Source organism: Hemiscyllium ocellatum, chromosome 46 (assembly GCF_020745735.1).
Source record: "Hemiscyllium ocellatum isolate sHemOce1 chromosome 46, sHemOce1.pat.X.cur, whole genome shotgun sequence".
Taxonomy (NCBI): domain Eukaryota; kingdom Metazoa; phylum Chordata; class Chondrichthyes; order Orectolobiformes; family Hemiscylliidae; genus Hemiscyllium; species Hemiscyllium ocellatum.
Window position 1 is genome coordinate 3,461,130 of NC_083446.1, and position 22,400 is coordinate 3,483,529.

The 22,400-nt window shown below is 40.9% G+C and overlaps 1 protein-coding gene across 4 annotated transcripts in view; it reads left to right on the forward strand.

Moving 5' to 3' along the window:
• The window catches only part of LOC132836097 (macro domain-containing protein CT2219-like), a 944,897-nt gene that overhangs the window by 363,933 nt on the left and 558,564 nt on the right, over positions 1-22,400 (forward strand). For all 4 annotated transcript variants that reach the window (XR_009647331.1, XM_060855360.1, XM_060855361.1 and 1 more), the window contains one exon: positions 11,987-12,016. Coding sequence is in view for 3 of the 4 variants with exons in the window: in XM_060855360.1 (XP_060711343.1) it covers positions 11,987-12,016 (30 nt within the window). In the remaining variant the exon portion in view is untranslated. The remainder of the gene's footprint in view (positions 1-11,986; positions 12,017-22,400) is intronic.

Here is a 22,400-nt window from a genome sequence, read left to right on the forward strand (position 1 = left end):
GCCCCTCCAGGTCCCCTGTCTAGCTCCCCTAAAGGGGCAGCACCCTCAACTACATACATAACAATTAGTATGTTGGTGCAGCAGCACAGAAACAATATCATCAACAGGATGCTGTCTTATATTCTGAAAGAAATGCAACATAAAATAAGAATGTTATGTTTCAGTTATACAGGGCATTGATGAGATTCCATTTTGAATACTCTGTAGTTTTGGTCTTCTTATTTAAGAAAGGATGGCATGGAAATAGGTTGGAGGTTTACAAGAGAGATACCTAGAGTGAATAGATTGTTTTTCAGATGCCATTCTTCAGCCAGTTTCGTTCACTCCAGATCAGATTAAGAAATGGCCGAAGGCACTGGATACTACAAGACTGTGAGCGCCGATGACTTTCTACCAATGGTAGTGAAGACTTCTGTCCCAGAGGTAGCCTCACCACAGTCCAAGCTGCTTTAATAGCTAAAACCATGGCTACTCCCTGGCATTGTCCTGTCAACAAGGAAAAAGTCCAATTATTGCCCTTTGAGCCTTTTTTGATCGTCAGCAGAGTGATGGAAAAAGTTGTTGACAGTTCTACCCAGCAACATCTGGTCAGCAGTAACCTGCTCACTGACACACATTTTGGGTTCTGCCAGGCCCATGAGGATCCAGATCACAAAAGAGCTGAATTCCATAGATAAAGTGGAGATTCAGGTGGATTTTGACATCAAGGCAGCATTTGACTGAACATGGCATCAAGGAACCCTAGAAAATCTGCAGTAAGTGGGAATGGGGAAACATTTCCACTAATGGAGTCATACTGAATGTAAGGGAAGATAGTTGTGGTTTTTGGAGATCAATCATCTTAGTCCCTACACACCAGTGTAGGAATTGATATGGTGTACGTGGACTTTAAAAGCCATTTGAGACAGTGCCACACAACAGACTTGTGAAGAATGTTATAGATGATGAAATAAAAGGGACAGAAACAACATGATTACTAAATTGGCTGAGTGATAAGAAACAGTAATGATGTGTGGGGTTTTTTTTGGGCTGGAGGAATACTTGTTGTTCAGTTCCCCAGGAGTTGGTACTAGACAATCGCTTACAAATATGTTTGTATGATCTAGATCTTGGGAACAATTTCAAAGTTTGTGAATAGCACAGAGTTGAAAAAGTTGTGACTGAGAGTATAGAACTCCAAAAGGATATAGACAGCTTGGTGGAGTGGGTTTGAAGGTGACAGATGAACTTCAGTGCAGAGAAGTGAGGTGGTTCACTTTGGAATGAAGAACATGGGAGACCAGGTAAAAGGTATGCAGCAGCTAAGAAATCGGGGTGTTGTGTGTAAGTCATTAAAAGTGGCAGGACAAGGGAGGTATTAATCTATACAGTCTTCCAGGCTTTATTCGTGAAGATACACTTTACAAGAGCAGGGAAGTTCATGTTGAACTTATCTTGGGCACTGTTAGACCTCAGCTGGAGAATTGTATGAGTAAGTAAAGAAGATTATAGGGCTGTTCCCTCATTAAAGAAAGACAACTGGCAGTGTGTTTAACCTGAAGGTTAGCATACTTCAGGTGAGGGGCAAGGGTTGAGGAGGCAGCACTTTCATGGTGATCTTAGCCATTACAGAAATTGAAACCATGCTGCTAATATCCCTCTGCATCGCAAACTAGTCTTCATCTTATGGGGTCACTTAGCTCAGCTAGTTTGACAGCAGGTAATGCAGACTGACAGCAACAGAGTGGATTCAATTCCAGTGCGAGCTGAGGTCAGCATGAACCTTGCCTGAGTCATGGTGACTCTCCGATTCAACCCACTACCAGTTCTCTCTTGTGCTCTCTCTCTAATGAGAGAGCAGCCCTCTGAACATTGTGTACAGTTCTGGGTGCCACCTGATGGACATGAATGCTTTCGTGAGTGTAGAAGAGGTTTTAGATGAGGGTTCCAGGTCTGAGAAACTTCAGCTATGAGGATAGATTGCTGAAGTTGGGATTGCTTTCCTTGGAAACGAAACGTCAGGTGCAAGTTTCCAAAATCGTGAGGGCTCTCAACAGAATAGGTAGGGAGAATCAAACAAAAACAGCTGGAGAAACTCAGCTGAGATGGTAGCTGAATGTGGAAAGAAAACTGAGTGAACATTTCGGCAATTTCAGTTTTTTTTGTTTCAAATTTCCAGCATCCACAGTTTATTTGTTTTACTTTAGTAAAGTTTACAAAGGAAGCAAAGATGAGTTTTCACATAAGTGTTTGAAATGCAGTGCCTGGTAGTGTAGTGGAGGCAGGTTCATTTGAGACATGTAAGAGGATATGGATGATTATCTGAAGATAAATAATGCCCAGGATTATGCAGGAGTTTGGCATGAAGTCAAAATTCTCAGAGCTGCTCCAAACATGATGTGACAAACCTTCTTCTGAACCATAACATTTATGATTCGGAGTTCCTCTGGATAGTGTCCTATGTCCAGCCAGCTTCAGTTCCTGAATCAGTGACCTTACCTCAACCTTAAAGTCAGAGATGGGCTGTTTGCTGATGTTTGTACAATTCAGAATTGCAACTTCTCAAATACTGAAGTAACCAATGCCATATACAGCACAACCTGGACAACCTCCAAGCTTGGGTTGGTGAGTGCTAAGCAACATCCTCATCACAGAAGTGCCAAGCAATGGGGAGGCAATGGCCTAATTATATTATTGCAGGGCTTTTTATTCAGACATAATTTTCTGGGGACCTGGATTCAAATTTCACCGTAGCAGATGGTGGGATTTGAATTCAATAAATTAGGACTGTCATGATGACCTTGAAACCATTGTCAATTGTCAGAAAAAGCTATCCAGTTCACTAATGCCCTTCAGGGAAGGAAATCTGTTATCCTTACCTGCTCCGGCCTACATTTAACTCCAGACCCACAGCAATTAGGGATGGGCAATAAATACCAGTGATGCCCTCACCCCTTGAATTAATTTAAAACAACTTCATCTCTAATTAGTGAGAATATCACTGTCTTCCCATGTCATTTAACGGCATTATCATTGCTGAATCCTTTACTATCTAAATCCTGGGGATTACTGTTGATTGGAAACTGAACTGGAGTAATAATTTAAGTACTATGACTGGTCAGAGGATAGGAATCCTGCAAAGAGTATTTCATTTTCTGACTCCCCAAAACCTATTCACATCTACAAGGCAGAGTCAGGAACATGATAGGGGACATTAAATGATTGTGGAGAAAGCTGGAAAATGGAGTTTAATGTTGTAAAATGTGCAATTGTCTATCTGATAGAAAGAATAAATAAAATAATATTCCCTAAATAGTGAGTGTGAAAGGTTAGTGTGCAAAGACAGCAAATAATTAGGAAAATTAGTGGAATGCTACTGTTTGTGAGGGGGAATTGAATACAAAAGTAGGGAAGTTATGTTTCAGTTATACAGAGCATTGGTAAGACCATACCTGGAGTACTATTTACAGTATTGGTCACCTCATTTAAGGAAGAATACAAATGCATTGACAACAGGAAAGAGAAAGTTTACTAAACTCAATGAGAATGTGTTGGTTATCTTATGAGGAAAGGCTGGGCTGTTCGGCTTATTCACTGGTATTTGGAAGAATAACACGCAACTTGATAAGATCAAGATAGATCTTCACAAAGTTGCATGTGGAAAGGATGTTTGCTCATGGGAGAATCTAGAGCTAAGGGTGACTACTTCACAATTTAAAATGCTATTTAAGACAGAAAAAGGAGATTTTGTTCCCTTGAAGAAGAGACAGCCTCACATCCTCAATGCATTATCTGTGCTAACATAGCACCTATTGTTAAAGTTCACTTGGGAATGTAACTTTACAAAGAAGTTCTAGAATTTATATATGAAAGAACTGAAACCAACATGGTCATTTTAAAAGATGAGAGGCTTAACAAACAGTCCAGGTCTCTTTCAATATATTATTTCAGTTACATCGCACTGTAAATGCTGTGTCTTATGATCTTATACTCCATAACCACCTGGTGAAGGAGCAGCACTTAAAAAGCTTGTGCTTCCAAATAAGCCTGTTAGACTACAACCTGGTGTTGTGATTTTTAACTTTATACACCCCAGTCCAACACTGACACCTCCAAATCAAAGAAGATTGAAAGTCTTTGGAACCCTTTTTGACAAGAGGAGTTGGGAATAGAGTACTTGCATGTTTTTTAAGTCAAATTTTTGATAAGCAAGCGGATGAAAGATTTTCGTGGGTAGTTAAAATGTGAAATTATTAGGTCAGCCATGATTTTAATGAACAGTGGATGGGTTCTAATTCATATATTTCTGGTACATTGCACTTGACTGGATAAATGCAGCTGCAACCACATTGGAGAGGAGGAACACTCTCCAGGAAATAGCGGTCCACTTGATTATCACCCCATTCGTGATTTTCAATATTCACTCCCTTCCCCATTGACGCTCAGTGACAGTAAAGTGTACTATATACATGATGCAGTACAGGAACTCACCAATGCTCCTTCAATAGTACCTACCAATCTACAACCTCTGTCATATAAGACAAGGGCATTGAATACCCTGGCAATACCACCACATGCAGGCTCACCTCTAAGCCATGCACCATCTTGATCTTCAGTGGCTGTTCCTTCAGTGTTGCTGACTCAAAATTGTGGAGCACCCTTCCTAACCTCACTATGGATGCATCACAGTGGCAGCAGTTCACAAAAGCAGATCCCCACCATCTTGCCAAGGACAATTTGGAATTACCAAGAAATGCTTGTTCAGCCAACAGTGTCTATACCCTATTACTGAACAAATAAAAATAAGAGTCTTTCAGCCTTTGTGAGTGTCTTCCTAAGACATTCTGGCTGTTTTCTATTGCTTTAAATCAACACTTGTGCACCGCAAGCAGGCAAAGGAGGTATCATTTAAAACAGTCATCCCTGACCAGGCAGCATTCACAATTAGTAGTTTCTAATGCAAAAGAAACAAAAGAAATCATTAGCAACTTCTTATAGTGAATTGTTCAAAACATTCAGTACCTAACAGTATTGTTAATGCATCACCTCCTCCTCAATAGATTCTGACCATGTGTTGTTATTATTTGTTATTGTGAAAAAGACTAATTAAATTTAGAAAATCATAATTTAATAGGTTTATTACAAATAGAATAGATGAGATTTTCTTTCGACCATAAAACACACCATGTTCTTCAGCAATGAGTTCTCTTTATGCCAGATAGCCAGCTTGATGACCTTGTGTCAGCTAACTGACATCAAATTAAATACTTTGACTTCCTAAAACTGTGTCTTCCCCTTTCTCTCTCCCTCTTCCTCTCTCTCTCCCTTTTTTGTTCATCTTTCAGGCTCTTTCCTCTGAGTCCTTTTTGATATTTTACTAACTAACCTGTTCTGAAATGTTTTTACACACCTTGGGAATAGATGGAGCTTGAACCCAGGTCTTCTGGTTCAGAGGTAGTGACGTGCCACAAGATTCACCCTCCCTTCTACCCTCCACCCCCCCCACCCGTTGATCATTTTGTATATTTCTCTAACCAGTGTGTTCAGAGATGTTGTCACACACCTCTAGAACAGGTCGGATTTCAACCTGGGCCTTCTGGCTCAAAGGTAGGATACTACCTTTTTGAGATGTAGAGTGTTAAAGACCAGACCAGACTCCCTCAAAACATTTTAAGAAGCTAGCCTAGACCCTAACAAGAGGGAGCAGCAGAATATAAGTTAATGTGAGGGAGTGCAGCGTAGGTTCACGAGGTCAATTCCTGGAATGGAGGGATTACCTTACACTGAAAGACTGAAGCGACTGGGCTTGTATACCCTTGAGTTTAGAAGACTGAGAGGGGATCTGATTGAGACATATAAGATTATGAAAGGATTGGACACTCTGGCAGCAGGAAACATGTTTCCGCTGATGGGTGAGTGCCGAACCAGAGGACACAGCTTAAAAATACGGGGTAGACCATTTAGGACAGAGATGAGGAGAAACTTCTTCACCCAGAGAGTGGTGGCTGTGTGGAATGCTCTGCCCCAGAGGGCAATGGAGGCCCAGTCTCTGGATTCATTTAAGAAAGAGTTGGATAGAGCTCTCAAAGATAGTGGAATCAAGGGTTATGGAGATAAGGCAGGGAGTGGATACTGATTAGGAATGATCAGCCATGATCATATTGAATGGCGGTGCAGGCTCAAAGGGCAGAATGGCCTACTCCTGCACCTATTGTCTATTATCAGAGGCCTAGTAGAGGATAAATTGAGACTCAGGATCAGGAACTTCAACCTAAAAGCAAGAGAGGAGGCAGCAGGGGCCAAATAAAAGCAAGTGATGGCCAAGTGGTATTATTGCCAGACTGTTAATCTAGGACCGAGGGTGTGGTACTTGAAAAGCGGAACAGGAGAATTGACATTTCAGGTAAAAGCCCTTCATCAGGAATGTTAATCTAGGACTCATGTTCTGGGGTTCGAGGTTCGAATCCTGCCAGATTGTTGAGTTTGACTTCAATAAAAATTTGGAATTAACCATCTGCTAATTATCCTTTAAGGAAGGAAACCACCATCCTGACCTGATCTAGCCTACATGTGACTCCACATCTGTACAGAGCTGAGACTGAATTCTTTGTACGGTGTTCTGCTAGTGCTGTTGGGAGGTCTTCAAGATAACTTGTCAGTGGTGTAGGAACCAAGAGGGATTAGTTGAAAAAAATTCTCGGGTTAACAAAATACTTAGGGATACAGTTGGTACTAGCATAGAGAAAAGTAAGTCAATATGTGGAGTTGCAGTAAGAGACAAATGAAGCCTAAATCAGGGTTACAATGCATATATATGAATGCTCAGAGTATAGTAACTAAGAATGGAGTTCCAGGCGCACATTGCCAGTAGAAATATGATGTTGTGGTGAGACCTAGGTCAAAGAAAGGCAAGACATGAATGTTCAATATTCCTGGGTACAAGGTGTTCAGAAAAGGTAGGAAAGAGGGGGAAGGGGTGACAGTCGTGGTTAAAGACAGCGTTACAGTGCTGGAGAAAGAGGATGTCACAGTGGGTTCAAGGAAAGAAGCAATTTTGCTAGAGCTAAGGTGCTGGGATAGTATGCTGGAAATGAAGACCTGCAGGATTCCCTGATTTATCTGCCTTTCTGACTCAAGTTGACAGAAAGCACAGGGAACGTCCTTGTTAAGTGCAGAAATGAACATTTATTAGAAATAAATTGAATTTAGCTGCACATAAATAATTATGAACCATTGGCCTACACCTGCACTCGTCAAAATTCTAACCCACTTATAAACTTCTCTATAAACACATACGGACAGACACGAATAGGGAAAGAAACATGATTGTTACAGGTAGAGGGTAAAACAGGAAGGTAGTTCAATAGTTCCTTTTCACAAGATTTGCTGAGGTGATTCTTGTGCTGATCAGGATGCTGGCTGCTGCTTAACCTTCCCTTCTGCAGATGCTATCACTTGATTGTAGGAAGCACAAGGTCATTAGTTTACATCTACGAGGGTCTCTGACTTATTATTTAAAAGTCTCATCTTGTAGCAAATGCTGAAAGGAAAATAAACTGTTTTTCTTCAAGCTTAAAGTGATTTTACTGCAGAGAACAGAGCTTCTGAGTTTACAGAAATCTGATACTTTTTCCCTACTTTGTTCATAGCACCAAAGTATTCTGCTACCTAGGAGTGAATCACAGAGTTTTGATTAGATTAGATTAGACTTACAGTGTGGAAACAGGCCCTTCGGCCCAACAAGTCCACACTGACCCGCCGAAGCGAAACCCACCCATACCCCTACATTACCCCTTACCTAACACTATGGGCAATTTAGCACGGCCAATTCACCTGACCCGCACATCTTTGGACTGTGGGAGGAAACCGGAGCACCCGGAGGAAACCCACGCAGACACGGGGAGAACGTGCAAACTCCACACAGTCAGTCGCCTGAGTCGGGAATTGAACCCGGGTCTTCAGGCGCTGTGAGGCAGCAGTGCTAACCACTGTGCCACCGTGCCGCCCATAAATTTTTTTTTTACAGTGTGGAAACAGGCCCTTCGGCCCAACAAGTCCACACCGACCCGCCGAAGCGCAATCCACCCATTTCCGTACATATACCCCTTACCTAACACTACGGGCAATTTAGCATGGCCAATTCACCTGACCCGCACATCTTTGGACTGTGGGAAGAAACCGGAGCACCCGGAGGAAACCCACGCAGACACGGGGAGAACGTGCAAACTCCACACAGTCAGTCGCCTGAGGCGGGAATTGAACCCAGGTCCCTGGCGCTGTGAGGCAGCAGTGCTAACCACTGTTATTGGCTGGTAAAAGTCCTTTGTCATCCATAAATGATTACTAACCCACAAACCAACCAGCTATTGGTTGAAATTCCTTTTGTACGTACGCCTGGCTCCAGTTCCTTTGTAAACCTTCCTCTACTGCTTGAGACAGCAGATGTGTAAACGGTGCTTACAATGAGTGTCAGGTTACTTGTTTTGAAAAAATTGCAATCATCCAACAACAATCCATGTTTTAAAAAGATGTTCTTTTCTTACTTCAGTCTACAGTCAAATATATAGCAAAATAAAAAAGACATGTTATTTACACTTCCCATGCAATCCCTCCACAAAAAATGTCTCAGCTTCGCATAGAAAAAATAATCAAACTGATATTTTTAGGAAACCAAAGAGTTGTAGTGGAATTTTTGTGTAAAATTGATTCGCTAAGGCCTCTAAGAGGACAAAAGTTCAGCATGAAGCATGTATAACATCTGTGCAGATATGTAGAACTGGAACTTTGGATTGCAAAGAAAATAGATGAGACTAAATTAAATACTCTAAGGAGAAGGCTTCATATATACAGTTGAAATCAGGAAGAAACACTGCATTTCAAATAACACAGTGTGGATTAGACTTAAATAGCAAATTGTAAGCAACATAATGAGGATGGAAATGCTTCATTTATTTGGATGTGTGTAGGCTGCTAAAAGAGAAGTTACCAGAGTGAAGCTCCGTCTGGTTTCAAAGGAATGAAAAAGGTCAATTTAATGCAGAATAGCAAATTGAAACTTGACTTGGTTTCTTTCATCCAACATGTTTGCAGACTTCAGTACAAAAATATTGGCTGATGCTTCTGCACAGTTTAGAGAAAGGCCAGCACTGTATTTTGTATGACACATTAAACTGGGGGTCAAAAAGTGTGGTGCTGGAAAAACAGAGCCAGTCAGGCCGCATCCGAGGAGCAGGAGAGTTGACGTTTTGAGCATAAGCTCTTCATCAGGAATCGCTGCCAGAACCACCACTCACCGCCTACATAACTGCCTCCGTGATTGCTGCCAGAACCACCACCGCTGCTGCCAAGACAATCACCTTGGCAATCGCCGCGAGAACATCAATGCCTCCGCGATTGCTGCCAGAACCATCACTGCCTACGCAATCACAGCCAGGATCACCGCCTCCACCAAGACAACCGCCTCTGCGAACTCTACCAGAACCACTGCCACCTAGACAACCGCCTCTACGATCGCCTCCAGGATCACTATCTCCGCAATCGTCTCTAGAACCAGCACCACCTCTGCGATCACTGCCGAAACCACCATTGCTCACCGACAGAACCACCACCACAGCCACCAGGATCGCAGACTCCGTGATCACTGCCTCCACAATCATCGTCAGGACCACCCCCGCCAAGACAACTGCCTCGGCGATCACTGCCAGAACCACCACTGCAGCCGCAAGATAACTGCCTCTTCGATTGGTGCCAGAACCTCCGTGATCGCCATCAGGATCACTGCCTCCATGATTGTCTCCAGAATGACCACCAATATATGCCAAGACAACAACCACTGCGATTGCTGCTAAGATAAACATCTTTGCGATCACCGCCAGGATCACCGCTTCCACAATCATTACCAGAACCACTACTTCTGCCGCCAGGGCAACTGCCTCTGCATCACCGCCAGAACCATCACCACCTCTGTGCTCACCGCCGCTGAGATAGCTGTCGAAACCACCACTGCCAAGATAACTGCCTCTGCGATCACCGCCAGACCATCACTGCCTCTGCAATTGCCACCAGAACCACCGCCGCTAAGGTAACCGCCTCCACGATCGCCGCCAGACCATCACTGCCTCTGTAATTGCCACCAGAACCACTGCTGCTAAGGTAACCGCCTCCACGATCGCTGCCAGACCATCACTGCCTCTGCAATTGCCACCAGAACCACCTCCGCTAAGGTAACCACCTCCGCGATCGCCGCCAGAACCTCCGTGATCACCAGCAGGATCACCATCACCACAATTACTGCCATAACCACCACCATTCTCCACAAAGACGACCACCTCTGTGATCGCTGCCAGAACCACCACTACCGCCGCCAAGGTAACTGCCTCCGTGATCGCCACCAGAATCTCTGTGATCGCTGCGAAAATCTCCAGAAACTGCTCTTCCTCCGATCCTCTACTCCACACACAGCCATACGCCACCATTTACTCTCCCTGCAGTCAGCCTTGCCTCAGCTCAGGGCCACACTCTCTCCCAGACCCGCAAAGGACCTCTGCTGTTCTTCATCCTGAGACAAATCCACACAGCCAGCAAGTGCTTTTTCTCCAGCTTAACTGACATCAAGGAATGTAAGTTCATCAGACTTTCACATTCTTACCTCCAAACTTGGGATTCCTTGATCATTCCAGAACTATCTCCCAACCTCCAAAATCGCTCGGATGCCATCACACCTAATAATGATGTCACTTCTGCCCCCGCCTCCCCACAGACTGCAGACACCACCGACTATACCGCCTCCATGATCACTACCAACACAACTGCCTTCGCGATCGCTACCAGAACTGCTGCCGAAACCGTCAAGAAGGCTACCTCTTACATTCTCCCTCCACATTAAACTAAGGCCCCATCTATCCAGTTGGTGGATGCAAAATTCCAGTGGGTGTATTTAAAGAAGAGGGGAGAGTTAGTCCTTATTCAATATCACACAACATGTTAACTGATCATTACCTGTTTTCTGTGCACAAGTTGGATACCATTTCCAAAATTGCAATGATTCAAATGTTATGGCAATAAAGTGCTTTGAAAAGTCTTGTTGCATAAGAGATTAATCTTCCTTTTATATGAAAGTAACAATCTTTTAAGAGAGGGAAGTGGTCAATTTGTTTCAATAAATCTCACTTTTACTGAGACAATTCTCTCATTACCCGTTGAACCCCATTTTGTCCCTGAAAGCCCATCTACAAAAATCCATTTACACTTTGCCTTGAAGACAGAGCCACAAACTCAGCAATTTCATCATGAGAGCCAACAGACATTCTTACCATCTAACATGTGCTAAGGTGGAACCACACCAATACACAGTCCTACTTTCAGAGTGCCATCAATGGAAAAGTTGGGGTAGGGTATGCATTCCTTCATTAGCAAATCTAAATCCAGAAGTAAATGCAAGCAAAGGCTATTTCAAAAGGCTGATTGTTTTTTCATCTCTACTTCTCGCTCAATGGGAATACATATATATATATAATAAAAACTGTGAGCTTCCCACAACATTGCATTTGGGGCTTTCCATTTGCAAGATGAGCCTACGTGTGTCTAAATCTTTGATTAAAATTTGGGAGTGGATGTAACAGTAGCCTGAGGAATTCTGTGAGAATATTTCACGGTAGTTTGAAGTCAGGTTTCCTTTCCTTCTCTATCAGAAAGCACCCACTTCAAAAATACTTCATTGATTGTTAAGTGCTTCAGCACGTCTTGAGATTCTGATAGGTGAGATATAAATGCAAGTCTTTTATGTGGTGTGCTATGTAATTGAAAGTGCTTTGGACTGCTAGAATTCTATTTACTGGGAGATGGTTTGGCCCAATGAAAATTTATGCATTAGCATTCAGTGATTAGATCCAATGTGTTTATCATAATTTGAATTTGGGCCTCAGTCTGTATTTACAGATAGTGAGAGTTGAAATATATGCTGAGGCTATGATGAGTGTATATTTTAACTCTCTCATTTTTTTTACAGCAAATTCTTCACTGATGGGAGGAGGCGGAGGTGAGTATTTTGGCTTTGATATACATACTGCTTTGTATAATGTAAACATTTAATCAGTTAGATGGGTGTTTACATGTGCATGTTGAAACCCAAATCTTTAATTCCCTGGACTGTATTAAAATCTGTTCTCGAGTATAATTGATGCAAAGATTCCACTTAGAAGCTACAAGATCCACTCTGGTATGACATGGAGGTAAAATCTCAGCACCACCTTGATTCCACACACACCTTCAATCTTAACTTTCCTTTCTTAGTGTGGAGGAGCCGGTGTTGGACGGGGGTGGACAAAGTTAAAAATCACACAACACCAGGTTATAGTCCCAGCAGGTTTATTTGGAAGCAGTAGCTTTCGGTGCACTACTCCTTCAGCAGATAACTAGTCGGGCAGGATCATAAGACACAGAATTTATAGCAAAAGATTACAGTGTCATTGTAATTAAACTGATATACTGAACAAACTTAGATTGCTGTTAAGTCTTTCATCTTTTTAGAATGGGTTGGAGGGTATCGACACGGATGCCACCATTTCACGGCAGGTACTCATGTGAGTCAGCCAATGTTGTCCATCTCGTACACTGCAGGCAAGGATGCCCCGAGGTATGGTACATTGGCGAGACCAAACTGATGCAACAACAATAGATTAATGGACGCCATGCAACAATCGCCAGACCAGGATGTTCCCTCCCATCCCAGTCTGGGAACACTTCAGTGGTCAGGGACATTCGGCCTTGGATCTTCGGGCGACCATCCTCCAAGGATATACAACATTGCAGAGTAGCCAAGCTGAGGCCGATAGCCAAGTTCTGTACCCATGAGGATGGCCTCAACCAGGACCTTGGGTTCATGGCACACTATAGGTGACCCCACTACACTGTACACACTCACACAGACCCTCTCTCATACACATGCTGTCTCTTAGTTAGGCATGCACACATACCCGCCCCCCCCCCCACACACACACACACACACTCTCACCCACGAAAACAACCTCTCACAGGCTTATACACCATCACACTTACGCACACACTCTCCCAAGCACGCAAACACACACACTCACGTGTACTCACTCTCTCATGCATATACTCACATGCGCTCTCTCCTTCCCCCCCCCACTCCCCCTCACATGCGCATGCACACACGCATGCGCGCGCGCGCGCACACACACACACACACGCACACACACACACACGTCTATGGGGTGAATTTGCATTTGCAGAATTGTATTTGCAGATACATTCTATTTTTGCTTAAAAAACACACTACCAAGCAGTCTATCCATGTAATAGAAATAGAACCAGTCTAACTCAAGATTGGGATAAGGACAGACTCTAACCTCACATCTTTAATGTATTGTCTCAGCTTTTTTTTAATACAACCTTAAGTTATCTCGATAATGTGACTGAAAGGAAGTTCTGGGATTTACATAGTGAACTACAACCTACAACCCATTCTAAAAGATGAAAGACTTGTCAGCAATCCAGGTTTGTTCAATATATTGTTCTAACTGCATGACACTGTGATCTTTTGCTGTAATTTTTGTGTCTTATGATACTGTCCCACTAATTACCTGATGAAGGAGCGGCGCTCTGAAAGCCAGTGTTTCCAAATAAACCTGTTGCACTATAACCTGGTGTTGTGTGATTTTTAACTCTCTCCCTTAGAACATTGACAGATGTCCCTTGATAGAAATCATTAGGAATATGGAGGGATTTGATCAGGTAGTTACGGAGAAGACATTTCCACCTGTGCTGAGGAAAACCATTATTGGCTCTTTGAAAAATTGACCAAACTCCATGAAAACTGCAGACGACAAGGACAGGCCTACCCCTGTTCTGAAGCCAGGAAGGTTGGGAGCACAGGTTTTAGGTTTAGAATCCAAATCAGCTGACTCTCTTGAAAAGCAGTGATAAATATTGGAAATCGTGGATCTTGAATTGTGACCCTACCACCATTTTTACTTCTACAAGGAGTCTCCCTGGCTCCGTTAAAAACCAGCCCAAATTGTTCTTTGCGAAGAAATTTCTAGATTGGGCACTGTTTTTAAATTCTTTGAGCTCGGCCAGAAAAAGCCGTATATCTTTGAATGGAATGGATGTGTGCAGGACATTCTAGATTCCCAATTATTTCTTTTTGCCATAAATCAGGTGATTAATTGCCTTTTAAGGATAGTATTATGTCACTTAATGCACAATGCTTTACTCTGCTATTAAGGGATAGCTTTGCTCTTGCAATGGCACATATGTTAATTGATAAGCAATTAAAGTTCATTCACAATTTATTTTTTTCTTCATTGAGACCTTTGAATAGAAAAGTTTGGGCATGCATATCTGAAGCATCCAGCCTTAAAAGATTGGTGTGATTTTTAAAGTCTTCCGTGTTCTAGGCAACCTGATTGTTTTGATAGGAAGATAAACTTCTGTTCCTTTCAGGCGCTCACTGTCTGAATATGAGATAAGGAACATTGTGGGTAGGCAGGATACCTGTGAGTTGCTCTGAGAATGCATTAAAAACACTCTGGTAATTATTGAATTTATAATTTTCACAAGAATGGGATCAATGTTAAAATGCGCTGTTGAAGGCACAACATTTACCCACTTGGCATGATAACTTTATATGAAATATTAGAGAACAAGGCAAAAGACAAGAAATTCTGGAAAAAAGTTTGGGAATGATGGCAAGACCCAGCAGGTTTGTCTGCGGCTGTATAGAGAGAAACGGTCTTTTTAAGTCTTGTGTGACTGTCCTTCAGGAATTTTGAATATCATATTGCCACCTACCTCCCAGCACACGACTCTCAGCTCAGATTGATTTGAGATGTTTCATTCAATGGTATATACTTGATGGATGTAAAGTGCTGTTATCACGGAGGAAAACATGCCTCCTTTAAAGAGGGTGGGGCAGAGGGGCTTCAACTTGAGTAAAAGAAAATGAACCTAAATTTGTATGGACTGCAAAACTAGTGAAGAGGGTGATGAAGTAGGGATGAGGTAAGGAAAAATTGATTTTTTTTCCCCCAGCAAGTCATGGCCCTTGGGTTCCTCTCTGTTTGCTTAGGACTCTCATTAACATCAGTAAATATTGCTTTATTAGTGTGAAAGATCTTTATGGTGCAGGAAGAAATGAGTGAGTAGAGGAGAAGATTTGTGTTGTTCTTCTTCACATACTTCTCATATACATTAAAGGGTAATAAATATATTTTGTGTTTTGATTATTGCAATACATCATAAAGCAGATTGCTTGGCTCTTTCTTGCTGACCAGCAAATTAGTTTGACAGTGGTTTGATTTATCTCTCAAAGTTATAGCACCTGCAAGTGCTTTGCGCTAGGTTGTGCTTACTGAAATGTGTGTGTAAAATGTTCAAAGTGGTGGTAAATTAAATGCGATTTGTGGCTAATGTTGACTTACTGATTTAAAGTTGTCAGAAAAATATTGAACAGTCAATTGCAGGTAGAAGGCATCACTGAAATATTTTATGGAAGTTGTATTTAGTTGGATTAAGCTGCAGACCTTTTGCTACATTAAGTAGAAAATCTTTTCACTTTTATGAGTTCCAGAATGCTAATTAACCATATTTATTAATGACAGAACATTTGTTTGGAGCAGCTCTCTTTCTTAATTGTAATTTAAGGACTCCTCTTCACCTGTCCCAAATCTCTGCAGCTGCACTGTCCTTAGTTGGGAGGTAAGATGGTAATATTAATGCTATCCAGCTGACTTTTTGTCTCAAGCAGCCACGAGACTCATTGCGGTGTCATCTAGAATCTTGTTTCTTGGCCAGTTTTCCTCACTTCCCTTGAGATCAATTACCCATGACTAACTTCATTGAACAAAAAGTAAGAGCATTATTGACAGTGAAAACTGGCCTTCAAACTAAGATGCATTTATTGTGACATGGAATAATCGTGTATATACCCACGATTTATTTTATCATATTATTAGAATTAAGCAATTTTTTTGAATCTGGATTCTTTACAGATAAGTGTTGTTGAAGCTCTGTCTCTGTCTCTCTCTCTCTCTCTCTCTGTCTCTGCAAAAGTAGTTCAGTGTTTTGATTTATATGTTTCTGTGAAGTTTGGGCTTTTGCTCTGCTATATAAATGAGTTTTGTTTTGCTATGACTTGTGTACAAGTCTGGAGACATCGCATGTTGCAGCATCTTGTGTTGGGCTGTTCATTGAACTTGTAACTACAACATCAGTTAATCAGAAAACCTGCTCTTTCGTGCACAATAGTTAAATTAATTTTTATTTTATCGTGTTTACATCAATAGGATAAAATGTTGCTTATGAGTTCAATTTTCAGAAATGTAATCTGGTGATTTAAATGAATCAGAGTTGGTGTAATAATGATCTTTAATCTCTACATGTCTTTAGCAGGATTGTAAATATGACAAAACTATAGACTTATTCTGTGTGTTAGTGGCAGAACATCAATACAGCACCAGTACTTACTTTTACACTATTGACAGACTGTTTAAATTGGACCCTTTCTATGGTGTGTATAATTGGATTATCAATGGTCCTATAGATAGTTAGATCCAATACTGACCGTGTCAGTACTCAGCACTGACTTATTTCATGGTGCTGATTCCATGAGTGACGTTTATTGATGAGGTTCAGTTAGGCTGGCCAGTTCTGTTATTTGTACAAGCTGCTCTTGCTCAAAAATATACCACACGATTGCATGTGTGAAATGGAATGCATTTTGTATGTGAGAATTACATGGCCAATAAATGGTGTTCCAGGCTCGATGGTGAAGTTGTGAAGCCTGACTGGTATGCATTATATTTGCCCACTATCTGGTGCAGTCAAACTCTGGTGATGGTTAATTATTATTTTTCAGTGTCAGTCGGTGTCAGCTTGAACACATAATCTAAACAGAAACTTCAGAACCAATACTAAGGAAGGTTTGCACTTGCACAATAAACTGCACCCTGTCTAGTACCTATTACAAGTGCTAAGGTCTTGCTGAACATAAAAATGAAGATTTATTATTATTGTGATTCTACCACATGCACTTTCCATTGGGAATCACTGGGTAAAGATCAGAAGTGGATCAGATTTTTCCCCATCTCCAGCACAGGGCAATAGTTGTACTCTTAACAACATTCTAACCAGTAGCAAGGGCAAGTTATTGAATTTGAGATCTTCCAGTCTACGTAGCATAGCATTATTACAGTGGTCAATGTGAGCGAACGTAATATAAGTTAAATTGGCTTTCAGCAGCAATACAAGGTAAACAGTAATAAATCAGTGACCCACAGAATTATATCTGTTCCTTTCTTGCTGACAGAATGATTGGGACAAATTATTTTCAATCAGCTATAATATATAGTGTGACAAGTAAAACATTGAATAATACTAAGAAATGCAACTATCAAAAGCTTGGGTTTGATGTTTTTTTTGTAACCAGAATCTCAATAATCCTAAGTGACCTGTTCGATTGTCATCAAAACTCAATAGACCACTCATGTTCTTAAGGGAAGGAAATGTGCCACCCTTAAACAATTAAACATGCAAATGACTCTAGAGGCACAGCCATGTGAAACAAACTCTGAAATAGCCCAGCAAACCGCTCAGTAATATAAAAAATTACTACCTGCAGCAGTTCAAGACGAAGATTCATTCTTAGCAATAAGCAGTATTGCCAGGGAATTCCAATTTCTCAAGAATGAATTTTAAAATAATGTGGCTTGCAAGTTTTTCACCTTTCAGAGTACCCTTTAGAGACTGGTCCACAAGAGAAGCAATGGGTGATGTAAGCTATATCCCATAGAGCTATACAGCAGAGGATGTTGCAAACTGCACAGGAAAGAGTACTGTGAACTATATAGAGGACTACTGCATTCATACCTATCATTAGTGCTTAGAGTTCGACTGTGTGGATAGCGACTGTCAACTTGGCCTTGGAGAATGTGGAGTCTGATGAATTGGATTATATTTTATTTGAAGGTGTTCAACATTAAAATGCCAGGATTTATCAAAAGGAAGGAGTGTTTTACTCATCTACAAATTGGGCAGTTTACTTGATCTGCTTGGCTCTTAAAGTTTAATTTTTGAGAGCATGGTAGGTACTTTAGTGGTTGTCATCAATAATGAGCAGACTGCATTTTACTTACATAGTGATTCTGGAGAACAAGTTGTCTCTTTATTTGTTAAATTGTTGAATATTGTTTTTCAGGGGAAACTAAAAGCATTGTTTCCATTGGATTTTTAAAATGTTTTTGACCTTGATCTCACTGTGTAAATACAGTTATTATGTTATGCTTCACATGGTTAACATGAAGAAATTTTAAATTCGGTGATAAACAAATATTGGATTTTATCTGCAAAAGTTTCTGGTTCTGAAGTTTCTGTTTAGATTATGTGTTCAGGTCTCTAAGGGTAGATGGAGACATATTAAAGCTTTCTCCCTTTTTAGAGAATTGAATTTGAATTGTTTATCATCATCATCATTCTTGTTTGATGTCTTTGCTAATAATGAGTTCAACGGTATCACATGAAGTGGTCTCGGAGTGTGTTCTGAGCACTTCTGCTTAAAATAAGGCTCTCCTCTTCACAGTGACTAGGAGAAAATGAGGGCTGCAGATTATTAAGGGCTTATGCCCAAAATGTCAACTCTCCTGCTCCTCGGATGCTGCCTGACCTGCTGTACTTTTCCAGCACCACAATTTTTGACTCCTTTTCACAGGCTCACTAATGTCCTTCAGGGAAGGAAATCTGCCATTCTCACCAGGTCTGGCCTACATGTGACTCCAGGCCCTCGGCAAAATAATTGAATCTCAACTGCCCTTTAAGTGGCATAGCAAGCCACTCATTCAGAGACAGCTTAGGGACAGGCAATAAATACTGGCCAGCCAATGATGTCCATGTCTCAGAAATAAATAAAAGGAATAAGTATGATGTTGCTTTGTTGGTAGATTCACTGGGGATTTAGGGTGATGTTATTGACTTGTAGACCAATGGAACAGAGCAATGGATGCCCTGCAGTGTTACATTGTACCTTTTTCCATGATTTGAGACTGAAATGCTGACTAAAAGCAATAAGCGCCACCTTTCCCTGTTGTTTTCTTCATACCAACACAGTATAGGGTCAGGAGAGTAGCGTTGATGGGGAAGGGATGGTTGGCCACAACCTTTCAGATCTGTACTGAAAAGACCAAAAGGCTTTCTTCAATAACAGTACATTCCCAATAAACATTACTTTGTGGCATATAAGATGTGTGTAAATACCATGATTCACTGTTGCCAGACGAGGAGCAGAAACACTCTCAGTGGCCTGCTTATTTACACTATTATACCATTCACCTATGTTACATGTAGAGCTACTGTAGTGACTATGTTTGACTGATATAAAAGTCAATAGTAAGTTGCATCAACAGCCTTATATTAGTATTTTAGCAATTTGTAACCAGAATAAACTATTTTTGGTTTCAGAGTAAGAATTATAGGACAAATCCTGATAAATCATAAGAAATAAAGTGATGGAAAAAATGAATTTCCTCAGGGAGATTATCCCTAGTATTAAAGGAAATAAATTTTGTGTCTTTGATACTCAGGAATGATTAAATCTACTGTTGCAAAAATCACAGTTCTGTGTATTTGATTTATTTCTGCATTATAAGTGATGGAATTTTGTCATGAGCTCCTGCTATATACAATCTTATTGCAGTTGCAGTATAATCACTAGTTTCACATGTCATAGACAGAACTACGTTGAGTTTGGTGTTCACATGAAGATGGACTGAGTTGTGAAATGTGATTTCAGAACTTTGTCACCTGAAAGACTATCTGTCCTCATAGTCTCAGATTCAGGGCCTTTTGGAGTTGTCAGTCATTGATAGAGTTGTCAGGTTTTACGAGCTTCCAGCTTGATGTTTATAGCTGTGCCCCAGGTGGAGCTAAGAAAAGCAGCTATGGTAAAAGTACACTGATTTCAGGTGGATAGTGTTTTGAATGCTGCCGGTGTTCAGTTGTGTGTCGTGATGTAATGCTTTTTGCGTTGAAAAGGGGCATATCTTTCTGCTGTTGATTACGAGGTAATGACTCCTAATAATAGGAGTAGGTGCATGTCCATAGTTTAGTTTAGTTGCCCTGATTGCCAAGATTGAATCCATGCCGAAACACATTCTGCCCAGACTTGCATCTGAGGAACAATATCACCAAACTATTAGAGGACCAGCTGCACATAAGGAGACCTGAACAGCATAAAGCAGAATAGAAAGAAGCAAGAGGAAAAATATCTGGCAATACCACGCTGTGTTTCATATACCATTGATTTCCAGAGAATTGTGGAGAATACCAATAAATTCAATGGGGAATTCAGGAGAATGCTCTGTCCCCAGAGAGCCGTGAAAGAACGTGGAGCTCACTCTGACATGGCACAGATGCATTTCAGAAAAAGCTTGAGTAAACCAGAAGAGAGAAAGGAACAAACGGTTGCAGAGTAAGGGTTCAATGAAGGAGAGTGGGCGCAGTCTCCTATGGAGCAGAAACACTCTCTGGGGTCAATAGCCTGACTGTAAGCTGTAAATTTGATTTCTGAACTTCCAACATGCCATTTTCAGATGAGAATGCAAATATAGTTTTCTGCTAGTTTGTAAAATTAATTGCACAGCAAATTTACCCAAATTTTGCTGCATGTATGGTGGTCCCTCAAAAGGAGGAAGGCACTTGCTCGTAACAAGAGCCTGTGCGAGGAGCCTTGTATATAGGGTGGTTGTTGCACCAATGCTTTGATGTGATTCTGACTGGCCCGGAAGTTTTCTCCTGCTCTCACTGCCTTTTGCAGGTGCTGTTTCAAGGATTTACAGGTTGGTGCTGTGCCATGGTACACCTTCTGTGGTTGTCAGCTCCTGAGGCCCACTGAAATGTGGAGTGTCTGACTGAATGATAGGTTTACTATCACTGTACCCAGAATCTCCACACTGTGATAATTAGATAGAAGTATAAAGCATTTGTAATTTATTGTGTTCACTGAGCCTCTGAGCTGGAATGCTGCCTTTTTTATTCATGGAGGAGCGTACAATATCTTCTGTAATTCAGGACCAAAATCTCAACAGAATGAACTATTAATCTTGTGCCTAAGAGTTAAAGAAGAGACAAAGCTTATTGATTGCTTTTAATGATTGAGTTATTTTAACGTAAAAATTAAAGCCAAATTAGAAAGCATTACTATTTGCAAATCAATGACTACACTTCAGCTTCCATCTAGAGAGTCCCATCTTTCATCCGGAAGATGTCTATTACCAGAGTCCTAGCAGTCTTTTGTACAAATTCCTGTAACTGAGTATTACAAGTTCAGGATCCAGCCAATATAATTTTGTTATTTCAATGTTCAAACCTGTGTTTGTTGTATTCTCCCTACACTACAACATTGGCTTAAAATGCGTTTAATTGGTGGGGATGCTATGGGATCATGAAAGGGTCTGTTTAAACCAAATTCTTTGTCCTCTTTCTGTTTCCATAAGTGAGCTACTTCATTGTGATACAATATCTCAGAATCAACTTTCAATTTTCCAACCCATTATTAGTTTTCAGATGGATTTTATAAACTGGTTTTATTGAGAAATCTAGTGGGATTAGTTGAATAGGAAATGCAACTCATTTACTTCCACACTGATAACTTGAGGTCTCATTTCTCCTAATCCATATAAAAATGCTGAACTGTTGCACCATATACTGAATGATATTATCAGCATAATTTATAGAGTGCTTTTCGAGGTGACTGAAGTAAGGTCATTGAATGACATTGTAAGTTTAAGTGTAGAGATCTGTTAGCCGTATCTATTGCAATGCCAACCAATTTGCTGCAACCAAATTACATTTATGTAGTACTTCTAACATGGAAAAACATTCTGAAGTACCTCAGAGGAGCATGAAACATGGTAAGGCTGCACCTTGGTAGCAATGTGATAATTTGTGAGATAAAATCAGAAGCTTATAGTTCATTTAGTCTTTGCTGGCTTTTTGAAAGATCAGTACAATTAGTCTTGCTTCTTTGTTCTTTCCCTATAGCTCTGCAAATCTTTTCCTTTCCAAGTTTTTATCCAGTTCCCCTTACATTTAAATCTGCTTCCATTGTCCTTTCAGATTATAACAATTGAAGTTCCTTGTAAACCAAATTGGATGTGGTGTTGATATGCTCGTCATACCACTATTGATAAGTCAAAATGAAGAGTGATGGCCTATACTATAAGATTCCAACGATATAGAGAACAGTGAATGAGAAAATAATGCAAATTAGAAGGCAAATAGATAACATAGGGAATGAATTTGTAACTTTAAAGGATGAATTGCTATGTGTTCTGAACTGGGATTAGACTATACCATTTAAAAGACAAATGCACCCACGATGGATATTCCAAATCAAGTCGCTGGTTAGT